This window comes from Pseudopipra pipra, chromosome 1 (assembly GCF_036250125.1).
Source record: "Pseudopipra pipra isolate bDixPip1 chromosome 1, bDixPip1.hap1, whole genome shotgun sequence".
Lineage (NCBI taxonomy): Eukaryota > Metazoa > Chordata > Aves > Passeriformes > Pipridae > Pseudopipra > Pseudopipra pipra.
Window position 1 is genome coordinate 145392509 of NC_087549.1, and position 17164 is coordinate 145409672.

The following is a 17164-nucleotide window of genomic DNA, read 5'->3' on the forward strand; positions in this document are numbered from 1 at the left end:
TCAAAACAGTCCACCCAGAAAGCTCCGAAAGGAATAAAGTTCACATATGGGCCATGTGCATCTCTCCTTATCTGTGGTGTGCTGCCTGCCTGTCTTTGTAGTCATTTACAGCAGCGGTCACTGGCATCTCCTAACATTGAGAAAGGATTTGTGGATAATTCAGGCTGAAGGCTGGAAATTTAGCTAGTGCAGGACATGTAAAGAACAAATTGCTGCTCTGCTAAAATAAGTCCACCTAGATTAGAGTGAAACAAATGTTTACAGCTGAGTGCTGAAAGCATATGTTTTGTGTTGTAAAAACATCTTGCCTAGCATCCCTGTGTAACAGGAACGTGATCATATGAAGCAACTTCACGTTGAAGATGAGGTGTTACTGCACTTCTGATGCTCTACGCTGTGGTTATTCTGGCTCTTATGCCCCTGTTGTAATAACATAAAAGCTTTCTGAGCTTTTTGAAGGTGACTTTTTATTCTGACATAAGGTATTTTCTGTGACAACAGTTAAAGGCAGTTTTTACATACTAAATTAAACACGGCATATATTTCTGGTCTGTTCTAAATGAGAATGTCATTTTTTTCCTTATGTTAATATTAAAATATTTTATTTTTTCCCTTTACAAATCTCTTCTATCAATACAATCTCTATTTTTCATGATTACCATTACCTCACCTCTTATGTTCCTTGTCTGAGCCAAAAAATAAATGAATGTGCCCGCATTTCATTCCCTGCTTCTGCTATTATTATACATGGCAAACTGCATTTGCCTTCTATAGTAACTTCAGAAATTTAACCTTACATCACCCCAGACAGCTGCCTGGAAATTAAGCTTGCCCTCTGAAATATCTACTAGATAACCAGATTCTCGTCTCTTAATATACACTGTATGATTTGTTTTCTTTCAAGCTTAGCACTTTTTGCTTTTACACACATTATTTATTTATTTGGTACAAGTCTGTTAGTGATTAATGTTTTTTGGAGAGGAAGTTAATGCCTCTTTCCCACTGGACTTCAGTGAGATTTTTTTCACCTCTGTCAGCTCCTTTGCAAAGATTCCCATCCAAACCTTCACTGCTTTTAAGTAAGCAGAGACCAATGCAAAACCCACAACCCTCAAAGTATCTTTTAGGTTTTTCAGATGTTTACTGGGCTCAGCAAACAGGATTTACACCTTGCAAAATCCTTGTATTTCCATTTCCCTTGAGGCTGTTTATGGTTTGTGCCTGTAGAATGCATACAGTGAGTTCTGCACTGCCATATCCAGCACTTGGACTGTTTAAAGTGCAAGTGTGCAGACAAAGTAGCCATGTATTTGCTCTGACTCTAAACCTTGATGAAATTAGAATCTTAAGCTTACAAACCAGGTATTTCAGACCGACTTGGGCAAGGTTGGTTAGTCTTCTTCTAGTTTGAAGAAATCCAGTTAATGTATAGAAGGTGACTATCTTAACTAAATTCTGGAAACACTTATAATCTCCAGTAACTGAACCTTGAAGTGTATATGAAAACATCATGATTTTACTTCAACAAAACTCCTATGGATGTCAAAGCAGTCAAAACTCAAGAGCTATTACATAGTTTCAGGAAATTTCAAGATGCTGTAATAATACACTCAGGTCCTGTGTGTGGGTCCAAAGGAATTAGGTTTGAAATCATTCACCATGCCTTTTGCATGCCACTTCAGTTGACCGTGCAGGATAGTTACCAGCTGTGTTACAGCTGTTTAAGACAAGAGCTGAAAACATCCACTGGACTGAATCAAAACAAAACTGTAGACAGGATCCAGCCCCTGAGGTCATTCACCAGCAAGTGAGAGCAGTAGTATTCCCTGCCCTTGCAAGGAGAGCTGTGGTCTCTGTAAGTTGCTGAATCCTCAGCAAGACCGTGCATCCTCACCTCTCCTTCCCCTTTGCCTGTGCAGGATCCCAGACATTGTCTGCACTGCCTGCAGGACTAAGCTGCACACTTCAGCATGCTGGAGGAAGGAGGGCACCTAGTGAGCATAGTGGTGATTTGCTGTGATTGGTTTTGGCATTCTTTTATCTAAATAATTCCCCAAACCTAGCCCTGAAGCTGTGAAGTTCAACAAATCCACACCTAGGTTGGGGTGCGTCATGGATATGATAGTTTGCTCTAGGTATCAGCTATTTGTGTGCACACAGTACACAGAAACTTCTACCCTTGGACAGCAGTCCAGTCCTAAAATGAAACTGTTGCCTGAGGCAAAGCATAGTGAAACAAAACAATGTGTTAATGATTGACCTAGTGACATAGTAAGTCTGCGTAATCTTAACTGATCACACCTCCACTTCAGTTTCAGTAACTTCAACAAATTATAATAGAATCTAAAATTCTATTAAATCCATTTACTTGGTTATTTAATACTGATAAAGCAATCAGTTAATTGAGAACCAGATGAAGGGTGTTGTCAACATGGGAAAAAAGACAGCATGAAAATATTTAGCTACATTGTAAGTGAAAATGTTCATAAAAGGAATATTTATCAGAATAAATTCCTTCTGATTCCTCCTTTGTCTGTCATTAGGCATTTGAATAGTTATCTTAGAAGTGCTTCAATAATCATCTCTATCCAAAAGGAATCATAGAAGCTTCAATTATCTTTATTTTACACCTAAGATAAAATATTTTTAATCTACATCTCTCTCCTCTAGGTAACGCTCGTGTTTCCTAACAATGATCCTGCTGCTTTCATGGTGGCATTTTATGGCTGCCTGCTTGCTGAAGTTGTCCCCGTCCCTATTGAAGTGCCACTTACAAGAAAGGTAGGGAACTGAATTTCTTCTCTGTACTGCATTTTGAAATTTACGTCAGAATAAATCACAACTGAACATAGCTTTTGAGTACATTTTTGTGGTTAACTAACTCTGAATCTGAGGATACAAAGATAGTGCTGTGTGGTGAATTATATATAGTTCCTTCTTTTCTGTAATGGAAAATCTGAAGATGTGCTTGTAGTTTCAGCAAATGCAGGTCCGCCTGGAAAAGGAGAGGAAAATTTTCCAAGACTGCAGCTCTGCCAGTCCTAGATGGATTATCTTTGTAGCCTTTCAAAACATTCTGGTGTTGGCCACTGACAAAGAACCATTGGCAACAACTGCTGATTTTCCACCTGTCCCTGCAACCCAAGCTATGTTATAATGCCACTAGTGCTGTGTGTGCTACTTCAAAGCGGTTACGGAAATGCTTTCTCCTGTGTCTCTATGTGCATATGTGTCCCAAAGCTTCTGTCACCATGGTCCTCTCTGCCAAGGGTGGCACTTGGACAAATTAGGTTTAGGAATTCTTGCCATAGAACATGCATTCATAGAGAAAACTGACCACTGCTGATCAAAAGCCTTCCACATCCAGTGATGGTTCAGAGATTCAACCATGTATCCTAGGGAAGTGTTAGGAGAGCAGTTCCAGCGAGAAAGAGTGTCTGGGGGCATTGAGAGGAGTGGGGTGGGTGGTGTAGGTGAACCACAGCTGGGATGCTTACACTGATGCTGCTGAACTTGCATTTTTTTCTGAGGATATATGCCTAGAAGGTTGTAAATACAGCAAAATATATTTATTCATTACAAGATTTTTTTGTCATATCCCCTTAATTTGCCATGGCTGGCCGCTCCCACATATCCCCTTGTTATAATCATTTTTTATTAGCTAGCACTAATAATGCTTTACTTTAATTACTTGGTCTGGACTTGTCCACACAAAGAGTGTTCTTTAATCTTTACAAGCTTTCTTTTTTAAACTAAATTCTTTCGAAAAATGTTGACTGAAGACATAAATTGTTTCCAAGGAAAGGGCTGGGGAAACGTATTGCTTTGCTCGTATTTTCAGTTTTTCAACTGTCAAGGGCTTTTCTTTGAGATGCTCCAGTGTTACAGCACCCCAAAGCAGAAGCTCAAATCTTTGTTTCATGGATAGATACCCTACCTTTCAAATGAAAGCCATGAAACCAAGATTTTAAACCCTCACACAGGCTTTTCAGTTTGCACATCTCATGTAGCAAATTAACAGCTCAAAATATCTGGGGATTCATTCCTAACTGAACATGCTGGAACCTTCCTCACATCTGAGAAGCTGAGTTGATCTCATAATTTCTCCATTACGATCACACATGCCCTGGCCAACATCTGTGGTGGGCTCCTGCCACAGTGAAACCAGAAGCTGGCAAGGAGAGAAGGGGTGGGAGCTGGAGGAAGGGGTGGTTTAATGAGCAGATGAAGGAAGAGAGAGAGAGAGATGGAGTGAGTGAGTGAATGAGTGAGTGAGTGGATCAGACAACAAAAGGTCATGATCCAGCTGAGCAAACATGAGGGCGATTGAGCAGAAGGAAGGACACTGGGAACTAAGGGAACTAAGGAGACAATAGGTACCCCAACTTAAACTGGCTAAGACTGGAGGAAAGATGCAGGTGAGCTAGAAAGACAGTGTAAGAGGAGAGGATGGAACTTCAACCACCATGCCTGCTTTGGGGTAAAATTTGTAAAATGTTGTATTTGAGAGCACTGAGAGGTAGACATGACTACAGAACAAGGATGTTGAATTTAGTAGAAATACAGCGCATTCACATTGGGCTGCTATCACACTTCCACATCCAAGTACAGTACCTTAAGATAGTTTGAGGCAGTTGCATAACACTGTGCATTATTTTAATATAAACTAGAGATTCTATATGTGTCAAAAAGATTTTAAGATCTTATGTACATTTTAAGATCTTATAGACTGCTCAAATGGGTAAATCTGCTTTCATTCTTTGATTAAAAAAGAAGCAACATGGCTTTGAAGGTTGAAAAATCTAATGTCTTTCCCTGTTACGGTTTTCTGAGGTTTAATGACATTTTAAAGTACATGGATAGGTGTAAATTTGATTTATTTTGGAACATCTGATACCACATCCATCTATTAAACTATAAAATGCAGCTGTCCAAGTAAATACTCTGTGTCAAATGAATAACTTACCCTAATTTGGCTGAACCTCTTGGGTGTTTGGGTTTTTTTGAATGTGTGTGTATAAATGGATATATAAATATACAGTTAAACATGCATGTATATATATTTATACAAAAGAATATATACAGACTTGGACTGTTTATCTTTTGCCATAAAGTTTAAATATCAAACTAATAAAACAATAACAGAGATGTCAGTTAAAAAAGCAACGTGATCTATAATCTATAAATAAAACTATGCTATCTCACAGCATATACTATTGCAAATATTTTTGCATTTGTTTATATGTAAGGGCAACTGGAGTGGAAACAATGAGATGAAAATCGTGTTCTGAGTAGTCCCAGAAGGAATACCTCTGCTTGGTCAAATTGCAGTGGATTGCTTCTGGCATCCGTGGGAAGATGTCATTCGTGTCATCACACAATGGCTTAGACTGTTCTTTTATGCTTTCCCATTATTTATCCTCTCTTCTACACGCTTCAGTACATTCTGGCATCTTTGGGGTTGCTTTTTGGAAGACAGAAATGTGAACTAACACATTTATATTATGAGCTTACAAAATACAGGATGAGCTATTTTAGGGAGTTATATTAGGAGCACATTTTTAATATTAAAAATTTGTATGAGCAGCTTTAATACTGTTCTGCATTTTCATAAGAAGAGTTTTTCACAGCTCTGTGCAAAATTTTGTCCTGGCATTTTAAAACTGAGCAATAGTGTTTGTAGCCAGATAGACTTTTGGCTTACAGATTACTCTGCAGACATCTGTATCCATATGGAAGTAAAGGCTTTTGCTTTACCTGCACATAGATTTTGTATGCATTCCCCTTTCTTCATAGCATGACTGTTATTTTTGTAAGACTTTAACAGGATTTTTTTCTGGTTTATTGTTAGGTGAAAGTCCGTGTCTCCTTGCTCTTTCCTTCTGTATCCCACCTTTGTGTTGACAGAATACCTAGAATACCCCCAGGACTTCAGGAGACCTGTCTGACCTAGCACCTGGCATGGATTGCCAGAATACCCAGCAACTATGCAGCATTCTTCAGTTTTATTCCCAGAATGCTTCCTGGTGTTCAGCAAAGACCTGGAAGTTGTCATTCATGCAGCATGGTTTTGGCTCTTTAAATTTGCGACATCGGATCTAAAATTAAAAACTGAAATACCAGGCTTTTTTCAAATACATCAAAACTAACTCTTTATTCTAGAAGCATCAATCAGGAGTTCCATGGTCATTGTAGTGATCAAACAAGCAGCATGTTTTATTTCTCCTCCTTTCCTTACATTAATAGCATTGAAATGCCTTTATCATCAACTCTCCCCAAAATTGTTATATCTAATCCTCATCCCTTGGTTTATGGGGTCTGTTCTTTCAGAGTAGTGTCCCTCTCTCCAAATTTGCTTATGTTTCCCAAACGTTAGCAAATAATGTGTCCTATACAACACCTCTTCCTTCAGAACTGCCACTTTTGTTAATCTTGTCTGAAGCTGGAATATTTGTTTCATTGTATGTATGATATGATGTGACATGCAAATTGTATGTCATAGAATGGGCCATCAAAATAGAAGACATGGGAGTTTCAACATGTCGAATTCTAGTTCAAACAGTGATTTACTATGTCCCTTAGGAAAAGATTTAAAAATACAGTTTTGATTTCTCCTTCTTTGGATTTTTTAGGTCAGTGTTTTTTTCCATTTGATGGGCTCCATGCAAATTGTTTTTATTCTGCTCTGGTACAGTCAGGGGAGTTAATCAGTTTTAATGTGAAAATAACATTTTTGTCCTCCAAGCACATTCATAGTTATGCTCAGTCCCATGCTGTGAACATATGAACAAAGCAATCCCACATAGATCTTTATGGCCTCCTTATCTTAGGCAGAATTTGTGGCAGAGTGAGACATGAAAGCATGTAAAATTAAATTTCTCACTCAAAATGCTCTTTCCTATCATCTTAGATTTAATGCTGTGTGTGCTTAGCAGGCATTTCTGTGCTCCTCCAGTCGCTGGCTCTGACAGTGTGGTTGGAAGAATGTGCCTGTGTATTGTCATAGGAAATCTGGAGATACCCACTCCAGGACACTTCAGTTTTTTTAAAGGATGCTTCATACAGGGTAAAAACTGTTTTTCAGGAGCTCTTTTTATTAAATCCTGAAAGATTATTAAAGCTTTTAACAGTAGCCAGAGAGGTCTATCTCTTTCAAAACTGTGAAATTGTCCCAGTCATGTCTTCCTTTCAAGGAAGAATTCTATTCCAATGGAAATACACCTTGACATCTTTCCTAGTGTTTCAGGGCCTGAGATAAAATGAGCTTTGCTTTCTCTCAGCTTTAGTCATCGTTGGGCTGCAGTACGCCAGAAACACTGGAGCTTAACATACTTTTGAACATCTTTTGACAATGCATCTCTTTCTCCCCTGGATTTAAAATATCCATAAAATGTTATATATTTTTCTTTCAGTGACAATCTTCCATCTCTCCAGAGAATGCAAGTTCCCTCAGCCCCGTGTGAGCCCCTGGTGCCTGTCTATCCCCCTTCATACACTTTAGCAGTGAAGCACTCATTTTGCCACAGTCCATCTCAGATCCTTTAAAGTCTGTGTTTTCTTATTATATTTTCAAGTTTAGGCAATTATAATTTCCTAGAGGGCATATCACATTTCATGCAGCGTCCTTTGCCAAAAATAACCATTGTCTTGATTTCATTAAGACTTCTGGACATTAAGACTGCTCATGGTTGCAGATATCACATGCAAATTACAGGCAGACACCAAAGCCATTGTCCAACTAATTTCGTCATCTTAAAGCTGGTTATGAAGATTGCATCTGCATTGTGTTTAACCTTGGTTAAGATCTTTGAGATCTCTGTTTTAAAAGTAGAGTGTTTCCTCGATGCCTTTTCACTTTTGACTTTTGTGTCTAATAGTTGCCTATTTGTTCTTTACCAGCAAATTTTTGATAGAGTAAGGGCACTGCAGCTCAAATAAGCATTGTAACAGAAAACAATTAGTCTGCGATGCTCTCCCACATAATTCTCATTTTAAAAACAGTCTGGGATTTGCAAGTGAAGAGAAGTACCCTTTATCAGGCCAACCTTTGCACAGACTGTCTGTTCTTTCCTTTCTTATTAGATAAGGACATGCACTCTCAGTCACAGAGACAGGATCATAATTGTTTTCCTTCACACAGATACTCTCACAAAGCATTATAGAAATGACACTAACAGCATGCTGAAATGCAACCACACGTGGGATTTTTTTTATCCTGACAATGAATTATCACTCTCTACAGCAGGAAGAAGACAATTTGCCTCCAAGTACTGGTGAAAACCTTTAGCAAACCTTTAATAAAAGTCTTTAGAAAACTTTGAATGGTTGCCTACAGCAGAGAGGATTTCCGTCTCGCTTCATATGAAAGATTGATCTCTCTAGGTGTGTGCAGACATAGTCTGAAGCTATGCACACCTCAGTTTTTGTACCCCAGCAAGTGTTGTGTGCCTTCAAGAAATGTAAAAGGATAGCTCCAAAGTCAGCAAGTGATCTCGAACCTCATGCTACAATACCTCAGCTGCGTATTTTGCCTTCCACCTGCATTACGTGTCATTTCAAGCTGTGAATTGTGGAGGATTTGACAATGAGCATCACTGGCAAGTCTCTCCCAGTCTGTGGTTGGGACTGCTTTGAGTTGTTTCACCTGGTCCCCACTGGCTTCCTGAGGTTTTTCTGCCCCTACAAAATTCAGCAAAATAAAGTGTTTGTGACAAGTGGGGAGTTGCCAAAGTGGCAGATTAGCATAAATTACCAAAATAACAAGTAATACTGCTGACAAACCAGTGTGTTGTGAAAATCTATTCCCTTTGCAGGCAGGAGAGTAATTTTATTTACGATGGTAGGAGGATATTGGTTTTTTTGGGGGGGAAGATTATTTGGTTGTGGTTTTTTCTACTTACAAAGTAGTTTTCAGCATACAACCATTCATTTCACATTACTCAAAAGGCAGGCCGATAGCTTGTCTCTGAAATCTGAAATAATCAATGCCTTTAAAGTCAGTAGCTTTTTCATGGCCCACATGGGACCTTTGACTGCTTCAGGCAAAGGACTGCATTTTTAACTCAAACTTCATTTTTCAAACGTACACGTTTTGCCCAAGGTCTTCAGTGCTCTGGGCTGATCCTGCTGAGGTACGAGGAACAGCAAATTCTCTCATGTTCACAGGATTGGATGTGTAGGTAAGGTTGTGGTGTGTCTGTGGGATGTATAAAAGTTTCAGATCTTCCACCTACTGGCTGTCAGTTCAGTATCTCAACAATTTCTTCTACGGGGCAGCAGATATCACAGGAGCACTTCCATGGGGAAAGGGATGTCAACCTCTTCTTCATGTCTCTGTTCTCTGCAGTACTTTTAGCTTCTAAGTCAGAATGAAGCCACCAGAAGCAGGCAGAAGGTGGTGATAATCTAGTCTGTCACTAGGTGTGAGAGACTGAGACTGAAGATGGAATTGGTGAACACCAAGTAGGAGGTTACCAGAAAGCTTCATTGCGTTCACACTGCAAAATCCTCAACTCCTGTGGCCCTGGGGAACAGTGGCTATCACAGTACCCCTGCTTCAGCATCTTGATTTGCCTTTTTCTTGCAAGGCAGGGTTTAATGTGGCCACCAAGGCATGGCACAGGATTTGAAAATCTGTAAAACACACTACATACAATCGCACCTGGCGAAATTCTTCCAAACTCCTATGGCAGTGTTACATCACATAATTGTTTAGTCATTGTTTTCCTTACAATTGAAAGAATAACTGTACAGAAAAGAGTGGGCTGAAGATTTTGGTGCTATGTGAGATGTGGAGTTGTTCTAATGTAAAGCAATCTGTGAATTGTGACATGTGCGTAGATTGTATTAAAGAATCTGAATGTGTGTGATAGGTACTACAAATGAATGAATAATATTTGTGTGGAGATTCTCTCATCACCATGGCTAGGCTTCGCAAATGAAGATTTGGGAAAGGCTCTATCCACATTTGTAACAAACGGACATTCTTTAAGCCAGTTGGTATGGCACTAAGTGAAAGTGTAGTCAGTCTTTCTTGTGTTATCTAAAAAACTCCACTGTTACTATAAGTTTCCTTTTATTTTGCTGTCAGAAGAGCAAAAATATCCCTCAGGGCCATGGTATGCTGATGCTTTAAGGTCCACACTTTCTACTGGTTTACTTACATTAGATTTGTCATGGAATTTGTTAGGTTAATTTCTGCTTATAAAGCTGAATTAAATGGAATTTCATTGCCTGAGAATTGGCATTTTCTTGACACAGTGGTGAAACAGTTTGCTAGCAGTGTTTTGTAGGATATACAATTACAACACTATAATTTAAAATTGAGATCAATGCAGTTGCTGCATTCAATTATAGAATTTATATGCCTTTTTTTAGTAGGTAGTTAAAAATTCTTAAAATATTAGTAAACATTTTTTAGATTAAATTTAATGGGAAATTTTGGGTAATGGCAGTATGAATCTGATATTTTAAGAAACTCATCACCCCTCTTTATAGATGAAAGAGTAGCAGGTCTCAGAAGCTGTGTCTTGCCCAAGGAGTGATGTTTTCCATGGATTACTCCAGCCTTCCTCTTCCTACCATTCCTTCTGAGGGACCACCAAGGAGAGCCATCTCACCTGCATTGTTCAGGCACCCACATTTCCTTCCTTTGAGCAGACCCCAAGAGGGGAGACACAGGTCTCATCCTCACGTGGAACCAAGATCAGATCTGGTTAAGTGCTTGTCCCACAGATTTGGCAATACAAATATGGACTAACTAACACAAGAATCAGTGACAAAGCTCTCTAAGTTTTGGAAGCCCCACTGGTGCAGGTGTGGTGGGGTCAACACCATGCTCCCCAAAATGTTGTTCATGGATATACCAGTATTATTCTCTGTTGTTCAAAAGATACTCTCATTGTCTGGTTTTATATTGGAAAAGATTATACACAAGCTTAAGTTTAAAAAACCTTCCTGGAAAAGTGCCTTTTAATTTTTTCCTGTTTTTATATGCATTCTGGTTATAGTAAGCAAAAACAAATGCATTTTCTAATTCTGGATAGAAGGAGTTATATAGCATAGACTTGACAGATCAATTTGTTGCTCAGCTATCAAAGTTCTGATAATTGCTGCCATAAACATATTTTGAGGTGGTATGAAAAACAAGTAAGCCCTTGCTTTTTTTCCGATCTGATTGCTTCTCCGTTTTAGATGGTTTTATTTGACTACATAAAAATTTCATTAAAAATTAGTCAGATGGGCTCTGGGCCTTTCATCATACAATTTTGCTTTGAATGAATCAATAGATTAAAGAAACTACTGTGTTTCTGGTTGTTTCCATGGTTAAGTGTACTTTATGGTTGATTCAAAAGATATTTTAATTTGATCTTTTAAGACTCTCTAGACTATTTTCTGTAGAATTGTTCTGTGGAGAAAGAGTTAATACTTCTACGTGCATTTACATCTTGGGTTTTGCTCTGTTGAAGAGCTTAGTGAATAGATGTAAAGTTTATAAAATAATCATGACAAGATACTATACATACAGCAGACATAATGCTGTAGAAGCACAGCATCTCTTAAAGAACAGCTATGGCCTAGACTTGAAAATCATCACATGACTTAGTCTCAGTGCCTACACGCCCTTGATGAAAGTAAAATGTAATGAGCTTACTCTAATGGGCACTTGACTATATGTAGTGCTCCTGAAATGTGTCTGTTACTGCTCAATAAAATGGCTATTGACAAATCAGGTTAGATCAGCAATAAAAGGGATACTATCACCACTGTATGCCCATATAGCATCTTAAGGGTTTAGAGCTTTATCCAGGTGGAAGCATCTATAATCCATATTATTTCCTAGAATTGTCACAGAATGGTTGGGGTTGGCAGAGACGTCTGAAGGTCACCTAGTCCAGCTCCCCTCCTCAGCAGGGCCACCTAGAGCAGGTTGCCCAGGACTACATCCAGGTGGCTTTTGGATATCTCCAAGTATGGAAACTCTGCAACCTCTCTGGGCACACTATGCCAGTCACCCTCACAGAGGGTACCCAGAGGGAACTTCCTCAGTTTTGGTTTCTACCCATTGCCTCTGGTCCTGTCACTGGGCATCACTGGAAAGAACCTGGCTCCATCTTCTCTACACCCTCCCTTCAGGTGTTTGCACATACTGATGAGATCCCCCCTAAGCCTTCTGTTCTGGAGGCTGAGCAATCCCATCTCTCAGTCTTTCCTCATAGGAGAGTTGCTCTAGTGCCTTAATTATCATAGTGGCCTTTCACTGACTCCAGTAGCTCCATGTCTTTTACTTGGAAGCCCAGAACTGGCACTAGAGATGTGCCTCACTAGTGCTGAGGGGAAGGATCGCCTCCCTCAACATGCTGACAATACTTTGCCTCACACAGCCCAGGATGCCATTTGCCTTCTTTGTACCAGGGCACATTGCTGTTCACATTAACATGTTGTCCACCAGGACCCCCAGGTCCTTTACTACAAAGCTGCTCTCCAGATGGTGCTGGTGCAGGGGGTTGTTCCTCCCCAGGTGCAGGACTTTGAATTTGCCTTTGTTGGACTTTGTGAAGGGCGTGTCTGCCCATTTCTCCAAGGATCCCTCTGGAAGGAGCAGTCTTCTGACACTCCTCCCAGCCACTCATCATCCTTTCTGAAGAGATGTGAGAGCAGATGCCATCTGATGGCTTCCATTCTCTTTATGATTTATGTTCATACAGAAAAGAGGATGTCTAGGGTGTGGAATTCTGTTGTCAATGTACAGATGAGTTTTGATAATCAGCTAAAACGAAATCAGCTTAAAGGAAAGAGACTGTTTTCCTCTCAAGATAATGTGCCCAAGGACAAAAATTATTTCAGCCTGTAATCACTTCTAATCAATTCTGTGTATTTTGTCATCTCTTAGGATGCAGGAAGTCAACAAATAGGCTTTTTGCTTGGAAGCTGTGGAGTTACTGTGGCCTTGACCAGCGATGCATGCCATAAAGGACTGCCTAAAAGCCCCACAGGGGAGATACCACAGTTTAAAGGTAATTTAACCCTTACTTTTAGTGGCTATCACTGGTCATTTACTACAACAGTAGTAAACATTGCACTTGTTTAGTGTCTGTGGGTGAGGATCAGGCCCGTGATGAAACACTTGCCACAGGAGCAGCTGTGGCTGCTGGGACACCGTTGTCCCAGTGTGTCACTGCTGGTGGTGATGGCTGTGCCCACCTCGTGGCTGGAGAGCAGTACCAGTGCTCCCAACCTGGTTCTCTGCTGGCTAAGCTGGGCTGCTGAGATCGTCTGTGGCCACAAGCAAAATTAAACCAACAGACTTAGGACTGTAGTAGATGAGAAGCATTCTTACAATTCAGTCCAATAGCTAAGTGTAGGGACAGTAACCTCTGGCAGGAGAGTGGTAGTGAAACTGTTTGGGTCAATAACAGCTTGAACTGCCCAGCCATTTCCTCAGAGATTGTCTTAGACCATGATAGTTGTGTTAAGAAAACAATTCTGGAAAATCTTCTTTCCCATACTATATTGAGGTTCAAAAAGAATCAATGTTTAGGTAATGGTAACACAGGCATTTGAGGAAAAAAGCTTTGTCGGGGAAGACTTTTGTCTTGTCTTATCCAGCAGAAACTCAAAAAAAGCTGAACTCTTGTTTGTACCTCAGGCTGGCCAAAGCTGCTGTGGTTTGTCACAGAGTCTAAACACCTCTCCAAGCCTCCTCGTGACTGGTTCCCACACATCAAGGATGCAAACAATGACACAGCTTACATTGAGGTGAGTTAATGAAGATGCATCTTCTCCTCGAATCATTACATATGGCACTTCTGCATTAGGTAAACATCATTATTCATTCACTAGTCACAGAAGCAAAGAACATCCTGGTTTAGCCTGTTAATAAGTAATACTTTACAATAAATTAGACCGATACTGATTTCAGAAAAGTTAATGGAATGTTAAATTGCATTTTTGGCATTTCTAACATTAATGTTTTTATGTTGTCTATGTGGCTGCTGCAATACTATATTAAATTTGCCTTGACCAATCTCAGTCCCTTTCATAGTGTAGGCTTGCTTGGGATTGATAGATGACAAGTTTCATAGTGAAGCTTCAGTTCTCATATCACAACCTTCAGACCCTTTGGAAGAGAAAGAACTTCTTGTTCCAATGGTTGCCTATCACTTACTGCTTTGTGAGTCATACTCCCCCCAAAAACCGTATCAGGAAGGGCAAGTTAGCAATGCTTCTAAGTTTGATTTTCCTCCCTTTTTTTCCCCATAATTTTCTTCTCTTCTGCATAGACTCAAATTGAATTCAGTGGTCTTAGTATGGAATTTAAATGACTAAGTTCAAGGAAATGGAGGGAAGGTATTTCCTGTCTTTGTGCAGTCAGAACACTGGGTTAGAGAAGCAGAGATGTCTTGATTCTCAATCTGTGATTATCTTCATCATGGAGAAAGATAAATGTTTAATTTACTAATTGCCATTGAGAGTTTTCAGACTTTTGCATAAAGTCAAAAAATTACTGCAGTCATCCCAAATGGTTTCCCACCTCTTTTTCCTCCTTTTTTCTCATGAGTCTCATGTTCTCATCAAAGAGCATGGGTCTTTCAGACTGTATACATATAGATTATTATTACAGCACCCAGCAAGGATTCTGAGGTCAACTCTTATCCCATGCCTTATGAGATGCACAAGGGAGCTCGGGTTTATTGGTTGGCCTATAAAATGTAACGTAAACACTGAACAGACTGAACTAGGTTATTCTCTGCTAAACCTAGCCAGTCATCTGGTCATTAACATGGTCAGAGTTGTTAGAATTATTTTTCCATGATTCCTGTTTTCAAACAAGAGGTGGATTTCAGATATCAAGCCTGGGAAGCTTCAGTCAAAAAGAGAAAGCCTATCTGAAAAAAAGTATCTTTTAACAAAGAAGTATCTCCAAAACTCCTCAATACTGCTGCCTTCTTAAAATAGAATCATTAGATGTACCCATCATTCACCTGCGTAGGAAACACTTTAAACATAGCTATTAAATGATGGAAATAGGGTAATTATTGCACATTGACTTTCCCTGGTTATTTCTTTTTAGTACAAAACATGTAAAGATGGAAGTGTGCTTGGGGTGACTGTGACGAGGATTGCGCTGCTGACACACTGCCAAGCTCTGACCCAGGCATGTGGATACACAGAAGGTACGGAGTATACTTCACTTGCATCATCCTTAAAATCAAGTGTGAATTGTAGCTTATTTCTCATTGGTTCCTATCTTATCTTTTACATAGATTTGGTCCAAAGGCTTCTAGCTTTAAAAATGTGATTTTTTTTTTCATTTGTTTTAGGAAATATGCACACGTTTAAAATATCTATAGGAGAGGTACAAATAATGCCCTAGCCAATATAAATCCTGCAGTGGAAATTTACTGTGAAAGTTAACCTTTGAGGTCACCGGTCATGTTATACTGAAGCTTCCTTCCCTTGAGTGGGTTTGCCTTGGGTTAGTGCCATGTTCTAAAAAATAAACTCTGCTTTGTTTTTGTTGGACAGCTGAAACAATTGTGAATGTATTAGATTTCAAGAAGGATGTTGGTTTATGGCATGGAATTCTTACAGTAAGTATGTTTTTTTATTCTCTGTGAGTACTGGAAAATAAACTAACCTAATATGCTTATTGCTATCTCAAACTGGGATGTCCTACAGTTTAATACAGTTTTTTTTGCTTTGAAAGCAAAGTAAATGTGACTTAAACTTCTTCTGGAGCACATACCCGTAATGATCGTGGTAAAGATCTCAATGTATTTTTATGCATCAAGTACTCTGGCCCCATTCTTACCACATTACTCTTATCAATGTATCATTTTGCGATCAAACTTTACAGCATAAACAAATTAATTTAGTACTTACCTCTCTAAAGATATGATCCAGTGGCATGGCTCTATTGCCACTGATTATCTTTGCTGTCAAAACTCCCACCAATAGATGGTTTTGCTAATATTAAAACATTTCTGATACCTTATATTACATGAATTGTCCACTTGTTGTTTAAATGTCTTCCTCAATTGATGTGGGAGGCAACTGACATATTTTTAAGGATTGCTTCTACCAGGGCTATTGCAACCAGTGACTGACAAAATGCTTACTATTCACTGATCATTTTAAGAACAGATATCAAGTTTCGAAGGGTCATTGTTTGGGGGGACCCCATGATTTTGGAGGTCCTTATGATTCCTAGCGATTTGGAGGTCCCTCTGATTCCCAGTGATCTGATATACTTTTCCCATGCAGTGTTATACTGTTCTTAGTATCAAAGGGCAGTAGTAACATTTCTGAAGCAGAAACGAACTATTAGGCTTAATGCCCTTAAGTATCTCATGCTAAAAAACCATTTTTATCACTGAAGTTGAAAGCAAGTGTCTAATAGAGCTTTTCTGTGCCTTCCTTTGCTATTAATCTTGGTCTGAACTTCAACATTACTTGCCTGTAAGTGCTTTTCCTGTACCTATGCTTCTGCCAGACTGAAAAGAGAACAAGTGTTTAGATGACTAATCCACTGGGACACTTAACCTTTCTTAAGCCTAGGTTTGCCAAAACAAATAATGTATTTAACCTGAGCTGCTATGAGGGGAGATGTGTGACCCTCAGAAGATATTTCTAAATGGTAACAGAAATAAAGCAGCAGCTCATTTACAGGCTGGTTTTTTAGCGCTGAGAAATCACTGATGCAATTGACAGGCTCAGACTGAGAGAACAGTTTTGGATCTGTCATTGGTTTCACTCAGCTGCTTTTTCTAAACTTCCTGGAATTTTTCATGACCTTGCTGAAAATACTGGAATTAGCTCACCTGCAGGACTAAAACCTTCATTTATTTTCTGTTAAAATAAATTGATCTTTGCTTAGTCTGTGACTCCAATTTCTCTGTCTTTTAAATTATTTGTGCCCCACTACCACTGATAGCTTTTTGGTCTTCCCAGAGGTGGATTTCTTTAGACAGATATGTTGCTGCTACTTGTCCTTTGTGTTCACATATATGGAAGTTTAGTGGGCTTAGGGATAATATTAACCTACATAGCAAACATGTAGATATCTTCAAGTACAAATAGAAGGAAAGTGTTTAATTTTTTTCAGTACTTCTTCAAAGTTATGATCTGATTAGTCTAAATCCTAAATCCTTAATCCTTAATT

General features: G+C 39.2%; 1 protein-coding gene across 5 annotated transcripts in view; it reads left to right on the top strand.

The window, feature by feature from the left end:
- DIP2C (disco interacting protein 2 homolog C) overlaps positions 1 to 17164 on the top strand; it is a 310242-nt gene that overhangs the window by 218485 nt on the left and 74593 nt on the right. For all 5 annotated transcript variants that reach the window (XM_064637840.1, XM_064637857.1, XM_064637830.1 and 2 more), the window contains 5 exons: positions 2671 to 2781; positions 12893 to 13016; positions 13649 to 13758; positions 15074 to 15176; positions 15529 to 15593. In XM_064637840.1, coding sequence (XP_064493910.1) covers positions 2671 to 2781; positions 12893 to 13016; positions 13649 to 13758; positions 15074 to 15176; positions 15529 to 15593 — 513 coding nt within the window. The remainder of the gene's footprint in view (positions 1 to 2670; positions 2782 to 12892; positions 13017 to 13648; positions 13759 to 15073; positions 15177 to 15528; positions 15594 to 17164) is intronic.